Here is a 21,442-nt window from a genome sequence, read left to right on the forward strand (position 1 = left end):
CCTAATGGAGAGCTATTGGCATTCCTTGTCCACTGCTGCACTTAATCTGTTTGCTGTAAATATGGCTCTATACCAGAGAAATGTTTATCTGATACATGAAGGAATAGGCAGGAACACTCTTGTCTGTGATACATGCACCGTTTGTTTATATGGTTAAAATTGGCTATATGTTTCCTTTAATTTCAGTTGTTTGATCGAGAACTCTGCATCCGACAACTCCGTTATTCTGGGATGATGGAAACCATTCGCATTAGGAAGGCTGGTTATCCAATTCGCTACAGTTTTGCCGAATTCTTTGAGAGATACCGAGTCCTGCAGCCTGTGTCTGCTCAAAAAAAGGTATGTAAGAAGGAAGAGGAATTCACTGAAATTTCATTTTAAGGCTGAGCTATATGCTACATTACACACATGGCATATCAGAGAAACTTGCAATCAGATGGCAGCTGTGAGTTCCCTGTAACTGGCAACGGAATTAACAAGCACGCTCAAGTGGGTGTGATTTCTGATTTTGGGAGCTGCATATAGCCCACCAGTACACGTGTAGACCCCCAATAGGGAAAATAGCAACCCACAGAGCTGTTTCAGGTTGGGAAAAGGGATGCAGGGCAGAAGGCTAAACCACCTTCTCCTCCGCTTCCCCCGTGATTCTAGTCCAAATCAGGGATCCATCCAAGGGGAACTCACTAACATCTAACTGTAAGTTTCCATATCAGTCATATGTTAAAGATAATGTCTAGATCTGCATAGCTCAGGCTTTCTCAATCATGTTTCATGAAACCCGGAGGTTTCTTGATGGCCCTGGAAGGGCTTCCTGAATGAGTTAAATCAGTTAATTTTAAATTAAATTAATTAAACATTTTTGGATGATATTGACCATATATGGTCATGTCAAACCCGCCCCCCCCCAATGGCCAGTGATGGTCCTGGAGGGACATGGGGAGAGGCCCTGGTTGGGCATGTACACACCTATGCTTCCCAACCATATTCTGCATTATTGTGTCACTTCTGGAGTTTTGCAAAGCTTGAAGAAAGTTTCAGGGGTTTCTCAATGGTAAAAAAGTTGAGAAAGGCTGGTATAGCTACATGCATTTCTTCTTTCTCTTTACATATTCACAGGGTAGAATTTTTTGTAGGGCCAAAATACACACGATGTTACAGTTCCACAACTACAATCTACAATTTTTGAAAGCTAATTAACATCCACAGGGAGCTACACTGAGCATCAGATACTAGTCATTGGAAAGGGAGTATTTAACCCTTTCCTCCCATGCCTCTTTTATATGAATAACACCTCTGAAGCAGCATTTAGCATAATGGTTATATTTGAGTCCAGAAGCACCTTTCAGACCAACAAGAGTATAAGCTCTCAAGATTCAGTTTCCTTTGTCAAACAAATATGGCACTTTTCTGCCCACAGAGTTAAATGCAGCTTTAAGGGGTCATTGAACTGATAAAGGAGGCATAGGAAGCAAATCTTACAATTCCCTTGATGACTCATCCCTGATAACACAGCCAGAAGGCACTGCTAATTAGCTTGCAAAACACCCCAAGACATATCTGGAGGGCTTGCCTTAAAACAGTACTCATTTGCTTGGCACAATGGGGGAGTGCATCAAGGGAAGGGAAGGAGCTTGTCATTTCTGCTGGCAAAAATGCACAAGAAGGAAAACAAAGTCTTTCTCCCCATTTAATGCACTGAGCAAGCAAGCACTGTTTGAGGTGAGTTCCCTTGATGTACATCTAGCAGTGAGTGCCCCTGGGACCTGACTCATGTTGGGCATATCATGCATCTTGGTCCTCACAAGGATACCCATCTGTAATTACAGAACTGTTGCATCACATGTTCGTTCACCCTTAGTTCTTTTTTTGCAGTTGTGGTAGAATTTTAAATTTTAATACTACTTTTTAATGACAGTGCTGATGATGACATAATTAATTCCCATGTTAAAGGTTGCAATTCATGATTAAGAAAAAGGAGCATATCAAAATTACATTTCATGTAAGAAGGAACCTCCAAAGCAGGGCCATTTCCAGGCTATTTCAAAGTGCCATTTTTATAGAATTGCTTCATACAGTGTCTGTTTTACCTGCCCAAGTCAAATGGATTTGCATTCCAGGTGAAGAATGATGCTCGTCAGGGCTGTATTTTCATATGTGAGAAAGTGTTGGGAAAAGATGATGAATGGAAAATTGGAAAAACCAAACTTTTCCTGAAAGTAAGTTGCAAAGATCATCTAATAGTTTTTACATTGTACATAAAGCACACACATATACATGCATCCCTAAGTAGCCCACTCCATCCCCAGCACAAGTAGGGTCAGCAGAGCCCAATGAGGAGTCAAGAAATCACTTGGTTTAGACTAGAGTAATTTGGCATAGGACTGCACACTATTCAAGTGCTTGTGTGGCCTGCCAGCTTCATCACAGAATCTAATTCCTTGAGAGTGTCACTGAACCTGTGTCACTTCATCATAAATGGATTTCATGTTTGCTGCTCTTAATAACTCCTGCACAGGCCATCAGAAAGTATAATAAACAATGATGTGTGCTGTTAGTTACAGAACAACAGAACAGAGCTGACCTGAGCAAGGCAGTTAGCAAAAGGACATTTTGGAGATCATTAATTCAAAGGTTCACCATAAGTCAGAAACAACTTGATGGCACTAAACACACAAATGCACTTTGTTCCAAAGAGGAATAATTAAACTCTAGTATAGTTCTATGCTTAGTATGTTTCCTGGTTCTGTTATGTTATGGCCATATGTGAGGATTTCTTTAATATTCTTCAATAGGACTATCATGACACAGTACTGGAGGTGCAACGAGACAAAGCGCTCACTGAGAAAGCGATCCTTATTCAGAAAGTTCTAAGAGGATTCAAAGACAGGTAAAAACGTAAACAAAAGCTGTGCTCTTAAAAGTGACGAACAAAAACAGATGATTCATCTCCTTTATATCTCCAGCCTATGCAAAGCCTGAAAAGGAAAAGTCAACAAAGGACTGGCTTGTGGCTTCTCAGGCTGCTGTCCAGCCAAGAGGAGCATGTGTTCATGCCAGAGTGGGCAGAGTGAAGGAAAGGGGTAACAGCTACTTTGTAAACAGGCTGTGGAGCAGGATAAAGAAGTTTTAATTTTATTCCATTATTCACTGTTTATTGTATTACTGCTGGACAAGTCTCAGCGGTTTATTGGGAGAATGAGGTACAAATACCTTAAAACAGCCTTGGTAAATATATGTAATTTTTACATATAAATACATACATTCCTACATGTGTAGACAAAAAGAGAGAGTACTAGGTGCCTGTCTTTGGACTGGAAGTATATCATCAATACTGAACATTAAAACTACAACATAAAAAGAAGGGAAAATCTGCGGAGCTGGTGATCCTGGGGACACTGCTTGTATACATACATGGATCAGAGAATTCTGCTGCAACTGTTCTTTTTTTAAAAAAGCAAACTGACTAGAATAAAAATTACATTGAATTTATACTTAGTGCAAATACAAAAGTTTGCTGTTTCTTTCTTTCTTTCTTTCTTTCTTTCTTTCTTTCTTTCTTTCTTTCTTTCTTTCTTTCTTTCTTTCTTTCTTTCTTTCTTTCTTTCTTTTTGGAGATCCTTGATCTATTTACCTACATGCTTACAAGTCTCATTATCAGTTGTTGATGAGAGCCAGTTTGGTGTAGTGGTTAGGAGTGCAGACTTCTAATCTGGCAAGCCAGGTTCGATTCTGCACTCCCCCACATGCAGCCAGATGGGTGACCTTGGGCTCGCCACGGCACTGATAAAACTGCTCTAACCGAGCAGCAATATCAGGGCTCTCTCAACCTCACCCACCCCACAGGGTGTCTGTTGTGGGAGGAAAGGTGATTGTAAGCTGCTTTGAGATTCCTTCGGGTAGAGAAAAGTGGCATATAAGAACCAACTCTTCTTCTTCTTCCACTGTTTCCACTTTTGAGACAGTTGTATTTAGCATATTATTCTTCTAAACCTTGTATAAAATGAGCAGTTTCCTAATTCTTTCTGCTTGTAGGAAACAGTTTCTGAAGCAGAGGCACTGTGCTGTGGTTATCCAGACAGCCTGGCGGGGATATTACTGTCGGAAGAACTTCAAGATGGTAAAAAAAAGTACAAACTATGCATAAGCATTCAGAGAGGGTTATGAGAGAGATGGTAACAGACACAATTTTCACTGAACAAGTGTCTTTCTATTTGTATCTAAGAAGGCAACTGTAATGCTCCTGTCAATCTTAATTAAGATAATAACCCTCGTTATGCTTTGAAATTCAAGATACCTCCAGATCACAGCATTAGAAAAACGTATCAGTAGTGCTCAGAACATGACTTGGCCTATCCAAAAGAATCCAAAAGAATACCCAACTAGACATGCCCAACAAGTCTCTGAGTTTCTTGAATACCAGCCCTTCCAGTTGCAGGACAAACTGCTTTTGAATTTAAGGGAATATTTCAAAAATCCCATGGGATGTGCCGAAGCCCTTAGGGACACCTTATGTAGTTCTTTGGAGTATTACTAGTTCATGCAAAAGATATCCAGCTTTTATCAGATACTTCCTTTATCTTCCAGGGAAAACAACTGATTCCATGTATTCCTGATGGAAAAACTAAAGTGCCCTGCGTGAACCTGTTTTCTAGCTATAGCAAAGGTTTCTCCTCTGGGGGCTCAGGTCAGCATGCTGTTGAATTGGCTTTGACCGAAAGCTTGATGGAAGAGCTCCATTTTGCAGGCCCAGAAGAATTGTATTAGCTTTGCAGGGCTCTGATCTCTTCTGGGAGCTCATTCCACCAAGTGGAGGCCAGAGCCAGGACATGAGGTAGAGCTGCCATGCAAGTAGTACAGGGGAGGGGAGGGAGTGAAAGGAAGGCAAAGGATACAGGTAGTGATGTCATTTTTTGTGACATGTTAGTTCTGGGGGTGTGGCAGGGAGGTGTGGCCAGCGGACATCACTTCTGGGGGTCCTTGATATCTGAAAATATATTTCAGAGTCTCCTCCATTGTCAAAAGATTGAAAAGACTGTCCTAGACTATATCCACAGAAATCCACTCCAGTGTGGACTCATTGCAATGAATGAAAATAGGGCAAAGTGTGGTCCTAAAAGATGGCTAATGAGCAGGGTTCTGGTGGGGGTGCAAGTGGGAGAATTACTACTGACACTTTCACTTTCAGAACTATCATGCTTCAAATTATAAGTTGAAATAGTTGTGGTTGTGCAGGAGGGGATCCCTCCTGAGCACACTGGTGGCTTCCAGCCTTCCCTTCAGCTTCCCAGCATTACAAAAGCCCATCCCAACTCAACAATATCCCTATTTTGAAGGTGCAATAATGGAGCTACAAGTCAAGCAAAATAGTCTGGCATAGCACACAGATACTGTGCATTGTCTATTCTATGCTCAATGGTTCCATAGTTAATCTCCTTCATCTTCATTATATCCTGGCTTTATATCTTCCACGCCCATATTTCATCTTTTTCCCTAATACCCTTCTATGTTGTTGTACTCATATTCATCCTTATTTGCATCAGGCCTGCCCCTTCCTATTGTGTCTTTTTCTTCTCTTTTGGGGTAGATCATGCTGGGATTTGAGCGCCTGCAAGCTGTTTTCCGGAGCAGACAACTTGCAAAACAGTATGAGGCAGCCCGAGCAAGGGTGATTAAGTTCCAAGCCTTGTGCAGAGGTTACCTGATGCGTCAGAAAAAAGCGGAACAGCTGAAAGCTGTGTGTGTCATTCAGGCTTATGCCAGGGGAATGCTTGCCCGTAGGAGTTTCCAAAGAATGAAGAGAGAGGTATGGATGGATTGGGGCTGCAATGTCTCTATGATGCATGAAAACCTGCCTTGGAATTCTGTTTTGCAGAGAATGCACAAGTCATAGTCCGCCCATTTGGATGTAGTGGCAACAACAGTTTGCTGTGAAAGCAAATAATTATTAGCACATGAGAGGCAACGGTAGCATGGAAGCATTAAAATTCTCCACCCACCTGCTCCACCCAGGCTTGTTCACACACTAGCAAATTGTGATTTGCTGTTTTTATCCAAACCACTAAGTTAGACATATTGTATATATTAAAAGTGCTGTTTACTGAGAGGATATGCTCCTGCACAGTAAAACAAACCAGAGACGGTGGAACATATCCTGCTATACTGTGAGTGTCATGCCCTCCTCAGGGACCATATTATAAAGCCTTTAATGAGAGAGGTTGACTCCCATGATTCCACAGCACTGCTTCAATATTTATTGAGCGACTCAAATCCCCAGATAACTGAAGCCATCGCCAGATTTTTCTATGTAGCTCTGTTCAAATATGCTAAAAAGTTAGAGCAGATTTAAATTTCAGCCTGAATGTTTTAAATTATACTTCTATATGTCCATGTTTTAACAGTGCCAATAAAGGTATTTTTATTTGATTTGATATATCGTATATATTCGTCTTAAGAGCTTGTGAAAATAAAATAAAAATATGTGTCCTTACCCCCAAATTACACAAGTCAGTTTAAAAAGAAACATTGTCTTAAACATTTCTGAGGGTTTATTGAGGGAAAATTGAATTTAGCGTCTTCTAAGATTTTGTCAGTAGTCTGTCAACAGTCATGAAAATATAAGGGCACAGATCTGCAGTTGGGTTTTAACAGCAGACTTCAATAGTCACACATAAGTACAAAAGGCAAGCCCAGCTCCAGTGCACGTTTTGCCTTGACAGCTGGTGTGTGAATGTCCAGGTGGGAATCATATGAGAAAGAGAGAATGCAAAGTGATAAAGGTCACTGAAAATAACCATAGTTTCTGTTACCTGCCACAGCAATGCCTACTTGATGGCAGAAAGCTACACTTGGAGGACAAAAAGCATCTCCTTCAAAGAACTGGAGCCATTAAAGCAAAGAAAAAGGTAGGAAAGGCCAGGCGTGATCAAGTAACAATTTCATCACGAGTTTCACATGCAGCCAGCTGGGTGACCTTGGGCCAGTTACAGTCCTGATAGTGCTGTTTTCACAGAGCTATCAGGGCTCTCTCAGCCCCACTTACCTCACAAGGCATCTGTTGTGATTGTAAGCTACTTTGTGACTCCTTGGAGTAGTGAAAAGTGCAGTATAAAAACAATTCCTCTAGGTTGAATTTCATTACCTACATACTTTCAGCCTTACACTTTCTATTGGATTCTGGTTTGTGTTCTGCTTCCTACATGCACTTAGTAACTACTATTATAACCCTGCTTTTGCCAGTAAATCAAAACTTTCAGAAGTGTCTTCAGAAAGATCTGTCTCTGTGGAATGTTGGATACATGTAAACGTTCCTATCTCAAAAAGCTCCTAGTTTCCGCTCAGTGGATTTCTAATGTGTATTTACAGGAGTACCTAGAAGCTGTGGAGCCAGAAAAAAGTTCTGCCAAGCAAAAAAAAGAGGATGCTGTTGACAGCAAATATGATGCACTTTATGACGTTATCAGTGATCAGGAAATGGTGGACAGAGTGTTTGGATTTTTACCTTCTTTAATTGGAGGTCAAGAAGGACAAGCTCCCCTGGGCTTTGAGGTAAAACAGCCATAAATAAATTGAAGGCATTCGGGAAGCTTTACTAGAATTAAACTTAACCTTTTTTTTTTTACAAAGTGTAAATAGAACTGATAAAAAATGGAACAAAAATATATATTTTTAAATTTATAAACCGCCCTGAGCCTTCGGGGAGGACGATATATAAATGTAAATAAATAAATAAATAAATAAATAAATAAACAAATTGTTCTGCAAATTTTTTCCAACCTAGCCTTCCTGCATAAGCACTCCATTGACTATTGGTCTGGAGGGAGGGTTGAAGACTCACTTCTTTATTATCTCACCTCCCAATGCCCCTTGTCAGTGCCTTCCATTGGCCTCAGTATTAGAAAGTACAGTATTTACTGGCATATAAGACTACTTTTCCCCCCTGAAAAACATGCCTCCAAGTGGGGGGGTCATCTTATACGCCGGGTGCACTTCAGTTGGGATAGACATAGCTGCCCATAGTACTGTATTTTGAGTGGAAATGTTGAGGGGTCGTCTTATACACCCAGTCGTCTTATACGCCGGGCCAAGCACAGGGCAGACTTCATCAGATGTAAGGTGGGAAGTTGGGAGCTGCCACCGGAAGCCAACTGCCCAAAACTCAGACAGGGCAGGTGTGAACACCCACCACAAGCTTGTGATATGGGGCAGGCATCCCTCCCTTCCAGTTGCCATTGGCTAAGACATCTCTCCTTCTCATCCCCTTTAAGGCAGCACAGCAAGTTTTGCATGCCTCCCGGTTGTTTCTGTTCTTTCCTTCTAAGCAGGGAGTTGCCTGTAGCCAATCTGTCATTGCTGTGGCAATTTTCCAATAGACTAAACCTTTGGAGAAGCTGCATGATCATGCCGCTGTCTCATTCTGAGGACTCCCTGGGTAGTAAATGAAGTAGTTTATTGTTCCATCTGTCTACTGCTGTAAAGATTTTTGTCATTTTCTCAAGTGTGATGACTGCTATACTAATCATTAACTAACAGATTAACCTGAACAGAAAATAAAGACAAAATAAAATGGAACTCCAGAGGACTCTGAGTGAGATTTTTCTATATTCCAGACAGAACAGTGAATTAAAATCAACAAACAATTTCCGGTGGTCAAAAAGAAGGAATTTGTTTGTTCCAGATCAGGGGTAGTCAAACTGCGGCCCTCCAGATGTCCATGGACTACAATTCCCAGGAGCCCCCTGCCAGCATTCGCTGGCAGGGGCTCCTGGGAATTGTAGTCCATGGACATCTGGAGGGCCGCAGTTTGACTACCCCTGTTCCAGATGCTTGTATGTGGTTGGTATATATACATATAGATCAAGATGAGTAGCTGTGTTAAACTGTCAGTGGCTGTAGAAAACAGCAAGAGTCTTAAAGACTAACAACATTTGTGTCAGGGTATGAGTTTTCGTGGATCACTGCTCACTTCTTCAGATACAGCTATAATGTGAATCCATCTGTCCTTATAGCTTGGTAAATGGAGTACTCTGAAAATGGAGTAATTTCAGATGACTCTGCTCTGGTTCGGCCTCACATGGAGTTCTGGGCATGTTCAGTTTTGGGCACCCCAGTTGAAGAGGGATGTAGACAAACTGGAGCATGTCCAGAGGAGGGCAACAAAGATGGTGAGGGGTTTGGAGACCAAGATGTATGAGGAAAGGTTGGAGGAACTTGGTCTGTTTAGCCTGGAGGGGAGACGAGTGAGAGGGGATCTGATAACCATCTTCAAGTATTTAAAAGGGTGCCATATAGAGGATGGAGCAGATTTGCGATGAAATTAATTCAAAAGAAATTCCATCTAAACATTAGGAAGAAGTTCCTGGCAGTTAGAGTGGTCTCTCCATGAAACAGGCTTAGTTTAGTTTAATTGATTTTTAGCCTGCCATTCCCACAAGGCTCGTGGCAGGTTACAGCAGATAAAATCCCCAGTTAAAACATTACCCCTAAAAATATACAATCCACAGTTTCCTATCCAATATCCAAGATGTAATATAATGTGGTGATGTAAAAGCAACTAACCTCCCCTCCACCCAAATACCACCTCCGGGGATGGACATGGGAGAACAGATCTCAAGCCACCAATAGAGTGATCCAGGAGGAGGGTCCAGATGTTCCTTAGTGCACCGGCCTCAACCATAAACCTGGCGGAAGAGCTCCATCTTGCAGGCCCTGTGGAACCCCGAAAGTTCCCACAGGGCCTGCAGCTCTTCTGGGAGCTCATTCCACCAGGTAGGGGCCAAGACCAAAAAGGCCCTGGCCCTGGTCGAGGCCAAGTGTACTTCCCTGCGGCCGGGTATGACCAATAAGTTAGCTTCCTTCTGCATAGGGCAGAAGGCGGTCCTTGTGGTATGTGGGGCCCAGACCACAGAGGTCCTTAAAGGTAAGAACCAAAACCTTGAACTGGATCTGGGCAGCAACCGGAAGCCAATGCAGCTACCTCAGCAAAGGCTGGATGTGGGCCCTCCAAGGTGTTCCAGTGAGGACCCTAGCAGCCGCATGTTGCACAAGCTGTAACTTCCAGGGCAGGCCCACGTAGAGCGAGTTACAGAAATCTATTCTGGAGGTGACCGTCGCATGGATCACTGTGACCAAGTGTTCAGGGGACAGATAGGGAGTTAGTAGCCTAGAACAGGAGTAGTCAACCTGTGGTCCTCCAGATGTTCATGGGCTACAATTCCCATGAGCCCCTGCCAGCATTTGTAGTTTGTGAGGACCACAGGTTGATTACCCCTGGCCTAGAAGATGGAAAAAGGATATATAAAGCCTGGCTGGATTCTTTTTTATCTGGGCCTCCAATGTTAATGAGGCATCAAAGGTCACACCCAGATTCCTGGCCTGGGACGTGATGACTAGTCGCATCCCTGCCAGGGTGGGAAGGCGCGCTTCCTGAACTGTCCCCTAGCACCCAACCAAGGGACCTCTTGGAGGGGTTGAGTTTCAGCCGTCTCTGCACGAGCCACCCAGCCATGGCTTCCAAAGATCTGGCGAATGGTTCCGGGGGAGAGTCCGGGTGGCTGTCCATCAGGAGATACAGCTGGGTGTCATCTGCATATTGATGACAACCCAAGCCGTAACTCCACACCAATTGGGCCAGAGGGCCCATAAAGATGTTAAAACGTAGGGGAGAGGATCGAGCCTTGTGGGACCCCACAAGGGAGCCAAACTGGGCCAGACAACTCTTCCCCCACTGCCACCCTCTGGGTCCGGTTTAGGAGAAAGGAGCGTATCCAGCTCAAGGCTGTGCCCATATCCCCGTCCCAACAAGGCTGCACGCCAGCATTTCATGGTCGACGACATCAAACGCAGACGACAGATCTAATAGAACCAGCATGGCTGTACTGCCCCGATCCAATTGGTGACGGAGGTGGTGGGTTCTCCATCTTTGGAAATTTTTAAACAGAGGCTGATGGAGAGGCTGATTCTCTGAAAATTCAAGGGGGTGGCAGGATACACTGTCAGCGATAGGGTTGTGGGTGTCTTGCATGGTGTAGGGAGTTCGACTAGATGACCAGGAGGTCCCTTCCAACTGTATGATTCTATGATTCTACAATAGCAGGCAAATGGCAACAGCCAATGAATGACACTAGCAGGGGAGGACTTCTTCAGGAAGTCTGTGCCATCCCAACATGGCTGGGGATATTAATGAAGTATGGTCTCAGGATACAGTCTATATATCCTGATGTTCCTACAGTGATGGTGCCTGTGCTTTAGGGTTGCTAAGGTTTATGCAGCTTTGGCAGGTGGTAAAAAATGTCTAGTCAATATTCTTAGGGATGTATCCATATAAATTTGTTCCTCTGTGTATGTTGTCAGTTTTGTCATGATTTTGTTGAGTTCTCACTGGTAATCATGTGTGGGGTCATGTGTGGGGTCTGAGGGGACCGATAGATATTAGTGTTTGAGAGTTGTTGATGAGCTTCTCATGTATAATTTGTTTTGTCCATTATGACAAGGGTTCTTACCTTGCCAGTTTGTTTTATTATAATACCTAGACTAGATTATTTTTCAGGCTGCTTATAGCATTTTCTGTGTGGCTGAGATTGGATCTTGAGCTGTGTTATTTCCTGTCTCATTACCAATGCTGATTTCTCCATGCCTAACACCCTGTCATTTGCCTGCTATTGTCATTCGGCATCTCAAATCACAGAAGGACTCATATTCTTGCTGAAGAAGTGAGGAGTGACTCACGAAAGCTCATACCCCGCCACAAATTTTGTTACTTTAAGGAGCTACTGGACTCTTACTCTTTTGTATTGGTTTATATGCACCAGCTTCCCAGGGCCATTTTCCAGGATGTTGGAAATTAGTCTTCATATTATCAAATGTAACACAAAGGTACTGTTTCACAGTGAACTGAACACCATGCTTAATGGTACACGCCATGCATATCAGTTTCTGACGCGTCCAATGTTGACATTATTTGCAAGGTATCTGTATGGGTTATCCGCAGCTTATGATGGCACAATATGAAACAAGCAGTAGAGGGGTCGAACCAAGCTGTGCTCTCTGTTTGTCTGTAGGACTTGGAGACAAAGATACCCAAGCTGGATGAGGTAGACCTGGATATGGTCCCAATGACTCTGGAGCTGGAAGAAGAAGACGAGACTGATGACCTAGCAGAATACACATTTCCCAAATTTGCAGCTACTTACTTCCAGGGATCCTCTACACACACACACATTCGGCGGGCACTGCGCCACCCGCTGCTGTACCATGATGTGAAGGATGATATTCTGGTAATGTAAATATTCTTATAAACTGTGCCAACAGTACTCCTGGTTGTTGTTTTTTCATGCAGGTATCAAAAATAGGATTTTTAAAAATCCTCAGCAGAGCATAAAGGTAGGAACACAAATTTGAGTCATGTCGGTGCTTGATAGTAGGCTGTACTTAACCAGGCAGAGGGGACAAAAAAGAGCGAAGAAAATAGCAATTACACCAGACTACACATAACTCACCAATCATGGAGCAGCATATTGATAACACCCTTGTGACAGCCGTACATGAAAGCAGCCAGTCAATGCTCACTAATGCCAGTCTGCTGGCACCCATGCATAGTACTCAACATGGCAGAAAACAAAAGAAGCACAGCACACATACCCCACTACAGAGCAGGCCATGGCATGTGGCAGGGATAACTTTTGAACGAACACACTTCAGGGAGTTCCAGAGATGAAGGTTTGATTCCTCTGTTGCAATCATATGCTTATGTGGTAGACACGCAGACATGAAGTCCTGGTTATTTTAACCACATCACCCCACAGCTCTGCAGCTCACTAGCTAATAGAAAATATGGTTTTGATATTGATGGGTAGAGGTGAAGGATACCAGCATTTTGGCAGCCAAGGTAGATGCAAGCACTAGGGAAGGAGCATGAGAACACACTGTTACATGTTCACAGAAACCATACCTGTTAACTACCCAGTAATTCACCCATGTGGCAAACAGAAGTTATGGGTATGAATATCACCAAATGACCCACTGGCAAGAATGCAATGCTTTCCTTTTGGCCATCAATAGCACCAATCAGAGGTGTTTTACGTAGAACCTGTCACATAGATGCTAACTAAATATAATTGGAAACAGTCTGATGGGGGTGTTCTGTCCTCTCTAGGCATCTCTAGCTGTTTGGACTGTCATCTTGCAATTCATGGGTGATTTACCAGAACCAACAAAAAACGTCAGCAGCAAGAGCAGCTCTGAAGTAACACAGATCTATGATAGCCATAGCAACAAAAGCCATCTTCTACAGGCAACCAACACCAGTGCTGATCTGGTAAGCTAGTGGTTCATTAAAACAAGAATATGAATATGATTCAGTGTGTTTACTCTTTCCATGTCTAACAGTGCAATGCTTAGCAGACTTACATTCTTCTAAACCAATTGACTTCAATGAACTTAGTATAACATTGTAAAAGATTGCATTGTAAATTGTGAGTGAAGTGCCACATATCCCAGCTCTGACTTGTGTCGTTTTAGTTTTCATTGGATATTTAAACAACATTTTTCTTGTATCAGCTGCTCGTATATATGATGATATTTTCTTTATTTCTATATAATTTGGTTTAGATGTGTGCAATTGGGCTACCCCTTAGCATATATGACTGCATTTGCCTGTGACTTTTTTGACCTTTTTTCATTTCTTACCTCTTTGTAATACCAGAGAAGAGGGGGGAAAGTTACCTGGGCAGGAGGGAGAACAAATACATGCCAGGTGATGTCTATGGTTGTTATTTAGGATTTCTAACTTTCTGTATTTCCATAGTGAAGTAATTTGAAATGCCGAATGTGCCCTTCTTGAAAACTGAAGTTTCTCTCTTAGATATCTGGAGGCTAGTTTTTTACTTTTGAGACAGTTCAAGAAGAATGCCCATACCACCCCATAAAGTTTTCCTTTAATTTTGACAAGTTCTATCCAAGTTATATATCCATGTTCTAAGCAGGCAAAATGGAAGTCTGGAAAGGGAACATTGTTCTTAATACATTTACAATTGAGCAGGGAGCGGAATGGAAGTCTGGAAAGGTAGGGAGTTTCTCTCCTGGTAAAGTCACAAGATTGAAGTATTCTTCCAGCTAGGAGTAGATACTTGCCAGGTTATAAAATCTGCCTCCAGGACATGTAGACAAACAAGAACTTGTGGTGATTTGTCTATTTATGTACGTACTTATTTAAAATATTTATATCCTGCCTTTTTCCTGATCAATGGGGCTCAAAGTGGCTTATGTAGATTTGAAATCAAATCCAACATCATACTAGCAGAAAACAGATAAAATTGAGGAAGCTGCAATCTTTACTTCTGGGCTATGGAAGGCCTGCTAGAAGAGCTCTGGGTAAAATGTTCAGTTTAGCTCATGTGTGATTAATCCCATTATGATTAGCACTGATTTGCGATAAATAGCCAATGGACATGAGCGTATCACATACGAGCAACCAGCATTGTCTGCAGAATATATTCACACTTACTCTCAAAATTATTTGGGTCATATATCGTGCATCTCCCTTAAATTTCCTCCAGCTCATGGGCTTGCACACAATTCCCATTCAGACTGGAGCCATGTATTTATTGTGGGTGGGGGAGAACTACTCCTGCTGCTTATGTTTCCTTTAGATACTGGGGCCAGGAGGACAAACATCTCACTGATCACTAGAAAGCCAAAAGTCTGCATTTGATTTTTGCTACCGTCACACAGAGTGATTTATTCAAATTAAAGTAAATCTGTTGAATGCATCACCCTGAATATGCATATGACATATCTACTAAATATTAAGGCCTATGAGATGGTTTCAAAAAGAGGGGATTCATCTAGCACTTAGTATGGCCATATTACATAGATGTTATGAACCAGGGGCTACGAATTTGATCAGTGAAGATTAAAGGAATAGATAATTAGTCCCTGGTTTAGCTGAGATTTGCTTAACTTCCTGCAATTAGTGCTGGCAAACTTGAATCAGTATAATTAATAGAGACAGTCTAGCCTGTCAGTAAATGTACCATTGTTAGTTGCAACGCATTCTGATTTTGCCAGAAAATTGGGTCATAGTTCATTAGGGCTCTGTGAAAAGAAAGTGCTACATTCCAATTACATTGCTCACTACACATTTTATAGCAATGGAAGGAAGATAGTCTGGAGTTTTTTGTTTTTTTTTAAAGCTCGCAGCATGACCCTCATCGTGCTCTGCTCTCTGGAGTGGGAGCAGAGTTTCAAAAGCAGTTTCGGTAAACTAGAGAATGTCTCAGGCCACCTCCCCAAAACTGTTTTGCAGCAACCAGATCTTTTTGTGTGCAAGTCCTCCAAAGGCCTTCCCATTTATGATCCAGGATGGTGCTGAATTTACTGGAACCTGTTGTATATTCTGAAAGCTAGGCAATGTTCTTCACTGTGCAATTATCCTCCAAAAGTCAGCCATGCTGCCCAGCACAATAATGTCTTCTATTTTGAGGGTACATGGGCCAGGCAGAGAGCTATCATTTAGTAAGACATGGTGCAAACAATATTTCATGTTTTTGTTGTGATTGCCTATCATACGACATAAAAACTGCATGGTCCTTCTGATGTTGCTCGGACATGCCCCCAATAGGATGATAGTAGTCCCCAAATGAGGGCCAGTCAGAGGCTCTGCCCTGTCCTTCTGCTCCTCCTCCATGCTGCTTCCCAGCACTTACAGTAAAGAGGAAGAGCAGCCAGGAGGTAAGCCTGGGTGATGGGGAATGCCATCAAGCTGTGCTCCACCATGGCTACCCCTTGCTCTCCGAGCATGCTCTGCTCTGCCCATACCTTTCTCCCCAGCCTCCTGGCCGCTGGGGGTGGCCAGAGAAGGCTGACCAGGTACACTTCTCATTAGCCACACAACTCTCACTGGCCTAGTGACTGAGGGAGGGCTAGGAAGGCCATTCAAGTGCCCTTCACAGCAGCTGCACTGCTCTCCCCAGCCTCCTACCACCGGGCTTGCCTACTATTACTTATTACTATATAAAATGTTTTCTAATCTGAACCATTGCAAAATGTCTCAAATGGTTAGTCTAATGAGGAATGTAACTGCATCTTCGTATTCCTGTGAAACCTAAATCCAACTTGGTTAGCAGCATCCACCATCAAGAGATGCAGTTTTACATGAAGAAGGGAGCAGGCTGATATGCCTCTACTATACGATTGAAAAGTTCACAAGCAAAAGTTCTCAAGACTGCAGATAAGGGGCTTCAATTAACAGTACTTCACTTTGCCTAGGCCTATTTTTACGTTCTGGATCACTTTCCTTAATCTGTGGTTTCCCTTGTCTTTTGGGGATCAAACTTTACAACGAGTATGTGTTAATTTTAGAGAGGCAAGAAGGATAACAAGTTTTCGAAGGTGGTTTCCTCTGTGAAGCTAAAACGCGACTCCAAGAAAACTGGAAAGGTAGAGTTTCTGTTGTCTGTTCTTCAATCTCCTGTAGCTTTCCTAGAATTGTGACTTCCCAGGCAAAATTAAAAATGTCTTTTTTTGTAGCTTACTGGCCTTCATATTTTTCTTCTAAGTGCGTTATAGGACAGAAGGCCTACACAAGTTTATCACCTACAGATCTGTGATATAATATGTACTCTGAGATGTACATGCAAATTTCCAATTTTCATGGTTAGTCTACCTCAAAAAAAGAGTTGGAAGGTTCATGAAAATTCACATTTTATACATCTAGCTGTGTATGGTACTCCTTTCATCTCAAATTACATCACAAAGTAGGGGGAGGTGCCATTCCACTCTTTGTACAGAACTTCCACAAGGTACTTCAAATTGTTAAACTTCCTAAAGTCTTATTTTCCCTCCATCTTTTCTGTTTTTACTTGAAAATCAACATAAAAATTTCTACTAATTGCATCATGGGTAATTGTATTTCATATTATAATATACCTGTTCAAAATGCACTTTGGTGTACCCATAAAGACAGGGCACATGGGACTCAGATATAAAACCCAGAGGTGATGCTGAGAGTTATGTGAATAAGCTCTGAGTGTTTCATCCTTTTAAGAAGCAGGCATGTGGGCCCTGATCCAAATCAGCCTTGTGGTGCCAGAGGAGAGAGGTTAACTCTCTTTCCCATGCTGTTTTCCTAAAGAGCTGGCATTTACTCAGTGGGGTAACCCAATCAGGACCTGTATGGTTGCCCCAACAATAAGGTGACCAGATTTTAACGTTGGTAATGCGGGACACCATTGACCGGGCGGGGGGTTCTTGATTAAAAATTTGGCCTATGTGGAGCAACGAAAAGTTTCATAGAATGCATAGAACGCAAAAATAGTATTTCAATATATATTTTTTAATTTCAACATAAGTACAATTTGCCAGGTACCCCCAGATGTCCCTCCAAAAGTGGGACTATCTGGTCACCTTACCCAACAAGGCAAATAGCAGCTCCAAGGCCATTTCAGGTTCAGGTTCAAAAGACTGAGCAAGGTGAAAGACAGTCAGTAGCCACTTTTTAAAAGGAGGGAAAACCGCTAGGGAGGTCATTCATGCAGTTCCCGTAATCACACCTGGTTTGGCTCAGAGTCAAGATCCCAAACGAATAGTAAAATTACAAAGGAAATATTTATGGTGAGAAATATTTATGGTAAGAAATAATGGGAGACTTTAGTTCCTTGCTGAACTCCAAAGACAAACAGAAATATATTAGTATTGTATGCATTAAAAAGAAAGCACAAATATGGGAGAGGGAGCAATAGTATCTTTAGAAAGGAGATTATAGTTGCAATACTATGAATTTATAAATATATTTTTGCATTGACTTTCTCTGTGGTGAAATATGAGGTCACTTTACAGAACAATATGTTAAAAAACAGATAAACTATCAACAATAGACAAACAATTAAAACAGCCACAAAACCAGAATAAATACATCAAAATAAACCAGGATGAAGTCCAAAGTAAAATAAGTAGCATTTAAAAGCTACTTTAAGAAAGGGGGATGCAGGAGCAAGTGCAGAGGGTGTAAAAGGCCTGGGAGCAAGCCCCATTAAGGCTAATTACTAGTCCAGCAATCCACTTGGCTGGATAGTGGGACTTAACCTCCAAGCAGGCATGCATGTGATGGGGCTACAAAGGTAATTTGAGCATGACCTAAATATCCAGTTCTAGTACAAGGCTATACAAGGCTATATATAATCAAAAGAAGGTAGGGGAGGACTGATATTGCTTAACGGAGCCCAAAGCAAGAATGTAAATAGAAACTTTAACCTCTTATTGTATTCAAATCTGGAAACAGAATCTCTGCCTAAATTATTAGAAAGTCATATATCCAATAGCAGTTTTAATCCTCTCTGGAAGGGGTACCAGTGAATGCAGAGTAATTAACATTCAATCTCTGTTTAACAAAGAGAATAGTTCAGGCGATTACAGGCCAGGTAACTTAATGGCAGGAAAAAAAAACTAATCTTCTAGATTGAATATTAACAGAAAGAATTGTCAGAGTAATGTAAGGGTATCAAAAGGGATGAAGGCAATCGTGGTAGTGGATTTGGAGCTTTGCTCTGAAAGCAAAATACGGAAAGAATTAAGGCTACTTAGTTGGAACCCAAGAGGGATGAAATGGTATGGTATAGATTTTCTGACTGACTGTATAGTGTAGCCCAGTCTTATCAGCTCTTGGAAGCTAAGCTGGGTCGGGACAGATGGGAGGCCACCAAGGAAGACTTTGTAGAGGAAATCAGTGGCAAACTACCTCTGCTTATTCACTTGCCTTGAAAACCCTTTGGGGTCACCATAAGTTGACTGACTATATGTTGACTCAATAGCACTTTTTATATGCACACAATTTGAACTGAGCTGCATCCAGCGGAGTTTGTGTGAGAAAATGGTTAGTAGTTAGTTTCTAAGAAGAGAGTAAGCCATGAGATTGCCCCAAGGTATCTTTCAAAGCACCCTTTTTGGTTGAGACAAGTAAACAACTAAACAATAAGATCTCCTTAGGAATAATCCTACCCTTGAATAGGACAGGAAGATGCAGAAATTGAGATTTTTTTGCTGATGTGTGTCTGGGGTATTTTAACTGCTTTTTATCTGTTTAAGGTTTAGGTGTGTATTGTTTTTTTTTTATTATTTTAAATAATGTAAACTGCGCCGAGCTGGTAATACCGAGAGGGGCGGTATAGAAATTTAATTTTAATAATAGAAAGGAGTAAAATGGTCTTCTGCTATAATTTAGGTGGCAAGCCACCTGGCAAATGGGGAAGAAATGCTTCATGAAGAGAGCAGTGCAACTGAGAAATCTATGTCTAACCTTGAAAAAGTGCACTTCATTATCGGCAATGCTATCTTGCGTCCTGCTATCAGGTATGAAACTCGTATCAGGGTTAGCTGTCCATTGAACTGGATTATGCAACACCTGGTGTCTATTTCCAGATTATAGTATAATTATCTACCGGTTTGGTTAAGTTTTTTTCATATATTTCTGTATTTTAGATGCTCAGCAGATATTTTTGAAGGAACAAGGATGTTAACGGTGGGGGAGGGGGGTTATCTTTCCAGCAACATGTTTTGCCTAGTTTCACGGCACTGTTTGAACCAAGCATTCGGTATATCTCAACAACCACCTCTAGGGAGAGATGTGGTCAGTGCAAGCATATTAGATGACAGGCTCTTTTTGTCTACAACAATTTAAAAATCAGAAATACAATGAAACAATGAAGAAGATGCTTTAAAACTCACAGAACAGCAGTTTGCATCCTCTTGATTCCCAGGCCTGGTCAAACTAGTTATCTATCTGGGTGTTATGGAGGTCTTAGATGTTGCTTGTGGCCTGGGCTCAACCCAACAGAACAGTTCCATCCTGAAAGCCCTGTGAAACTCTTGTAAAAGCATGTTCTGGTTGAGGCCAGGCAGACTTCCCTTCTTGAGCCAAGAACCTCTAGCCTATTGGAACCAGCAGAGCACAGCATTCTTTGGGAGGTGTAGTCAGAGAAGCAGTTCCTTAGGTAGGCCGGGCCCAGAGCACAATGGGCAGCGAAGACTTACCTCGGCTGTCTTTTGGCGGCGTGCAGGAGGCGGGGCTTCAGCTACTAAAAATAGCGTCACATGCTGGGCCCCGGCCTCTTTCCCTGCACACCGGACAGCGGATTTTAACATGAACAGAACCTGTTTATGGGAGCCGGTGTGCAATTGGACTCCCATGGGAGTGGGGCCTTCTTAAGAAGGTGGTGTTTGAGCAAGAGGCCCACCCGGTGGGGGGGCATACTTGCTCATGGCAACCAGATGGCCCTAGGCGGGGCAACCAAGGAGGTTTGCGCCCTTTGGTCCCTGCTATATGGGCCATCTCCCATGGTATAGAGTCCAAGAGTACAGCAGGCCGTGTTTCCCAGCGGGGAAGGGCGATGGATCCTGAACGCTCTTGGACTTGGGTTTCCAGCCAGCGGGCTGTGTAGGCCAGGCTCTGTTTCATGTTGCGCCAACCCATGTTTTTGGGAGGCTGTTAAATAAAGCCCTGGCCATATTTAAGCCATATCAGATGTCGTGTCTTCACTGCCAATACTGGCCTCCTACCTGCCAAACGGCCTTAAGGGTCAAAACCAGCCAGTGCAGCTGCCTGAGCGCAGGGTGTATGTTAGTCTGGAGAGAACTCTGGCAGCTGCATTTTGGAGCCGATTGTAACTTTGAAGTAGGGACAAAGGAAGGCCCATGTAGAGCAAGTTATAGGGGTCTAGTCTGGAGGTGAAAAGATCCTCCTTTTTCACACTGAAATTCACATTGTCTAAAGAGACTAACTCTTTTGAGAGATTTGATTTTGGTTCTCCAGACATGCAACTTGAATGCACACTGTGCCTGACTTTCCCAGTACATATTTTCCAGGTGAGTACAGTTTCAGTAAGCACAAACGTATTCTTCAAACATCTAAAATTCCATTCACATGTACTAAAACTGCACACACATGAAAAATACATACTATTACCCACTGACACAAAATGCGAAGCACACACATCAAGAAGATCACAGGTAGTGCATGTTCCTTGAGAGCCAAATTTGAAGTATGAAAACAGCTAGCATGTAAATCTCTGGCAGATACATTATGAGGTGCATTATTATGATTATTATTCTATATAAAAGAAAAAAGTACAGTAAACAAAACAGTATTTAAGAAACACACACACAATGATATGCACTTGATGGCAGGGGAATTTACATGAGAATCATTCTTTGGAATGAGAATCATCTTGCTTATATTTTTTCCCACAGAGATGAGATTTACTGCCAGATCTGCAAGCAGCTTAGTGAAAATAACAATAAAACCAGTTATCTCAGAGGCTGGATACTGCTATCTCTCTGTCTTGGTTCTTTTCCTCCTTCAGAAAAGTTTGTGAAGGTATTTATTATACAGTTGTTTACCCTTGCTCATAGCACCAACTTTGGTATTTAGATATTAGCCATGCCTTCAACATGA

The 21,442-nt window shown here is 42.2% G+C and overlaps 1 protein-coding gene across 2 annotated transcripts in view; it reads left to right on the forward strand.

The window, feature by feature from the left end:
• Positions 1-21,442, forward strand: part of MYO7B (myosin VIIB) — a 67,030-nt gene that overhangs the window by 20,753 nt on the left and 24,835 nt on the right. For both annotated transcript variants that reach the window (XM_077349329.1, XM_077349330.1), the window contains 12 exons: positions 187-339; positions 2,118-2,216; positions 2,793-2,887; positions 4,033-4,117; positions 5,585-5,803; positions 6,816-6,902; positions 7,363-7,545; positions 12,057-12,272; positions 13,151-13,312; positions 16,357-16,434; positions 19,214-19,341; positions 21,238-21,364. In XM_077349329.1, the coding sequence (XP_077205444.1) occupies positions 187-339; positions 2,118-2,216; positions 2,793-2,887; positions 4,033-4,117; positions 5,585-5,803; positions 6,816-6,902; positions 7,363-7,545; positions 12,057-12,272; positions 13,151-13,312; positions 16,357-16,434; positions 19,214-19,341; positions 21,238-21,364 (1,632 nt within the window). The remainder of the gene's footprint in view (positions 1-186; positions 340-2,117; positions 2,217-2,792; positions 2,888-4,032; positions 4,118-5,584; positions 5,804-6,815; positions 6,903-7,362; positions 7,546-12,056; positions 12,273-13,150; positions 13,313-16,356; positions 16,435-19,213; positions 19,342-21,237; positions 21,365-21,442) is intronic.

The sequence above is a fragment of the Paroedura picta genome, chromosome 8 (genome assembly GCF_049243985.1).
Source record: "Paroedura picta isolate Pp20150507F chromosome 8, Ppicta_v3.0, whole genome shotgun sequence".
Lineage (NCBI taxonomy): Eukaryota > Metazoa > Chordata > Lepidosauria > Squamata > Gekkonidae > Paroedura > Paroedura picta.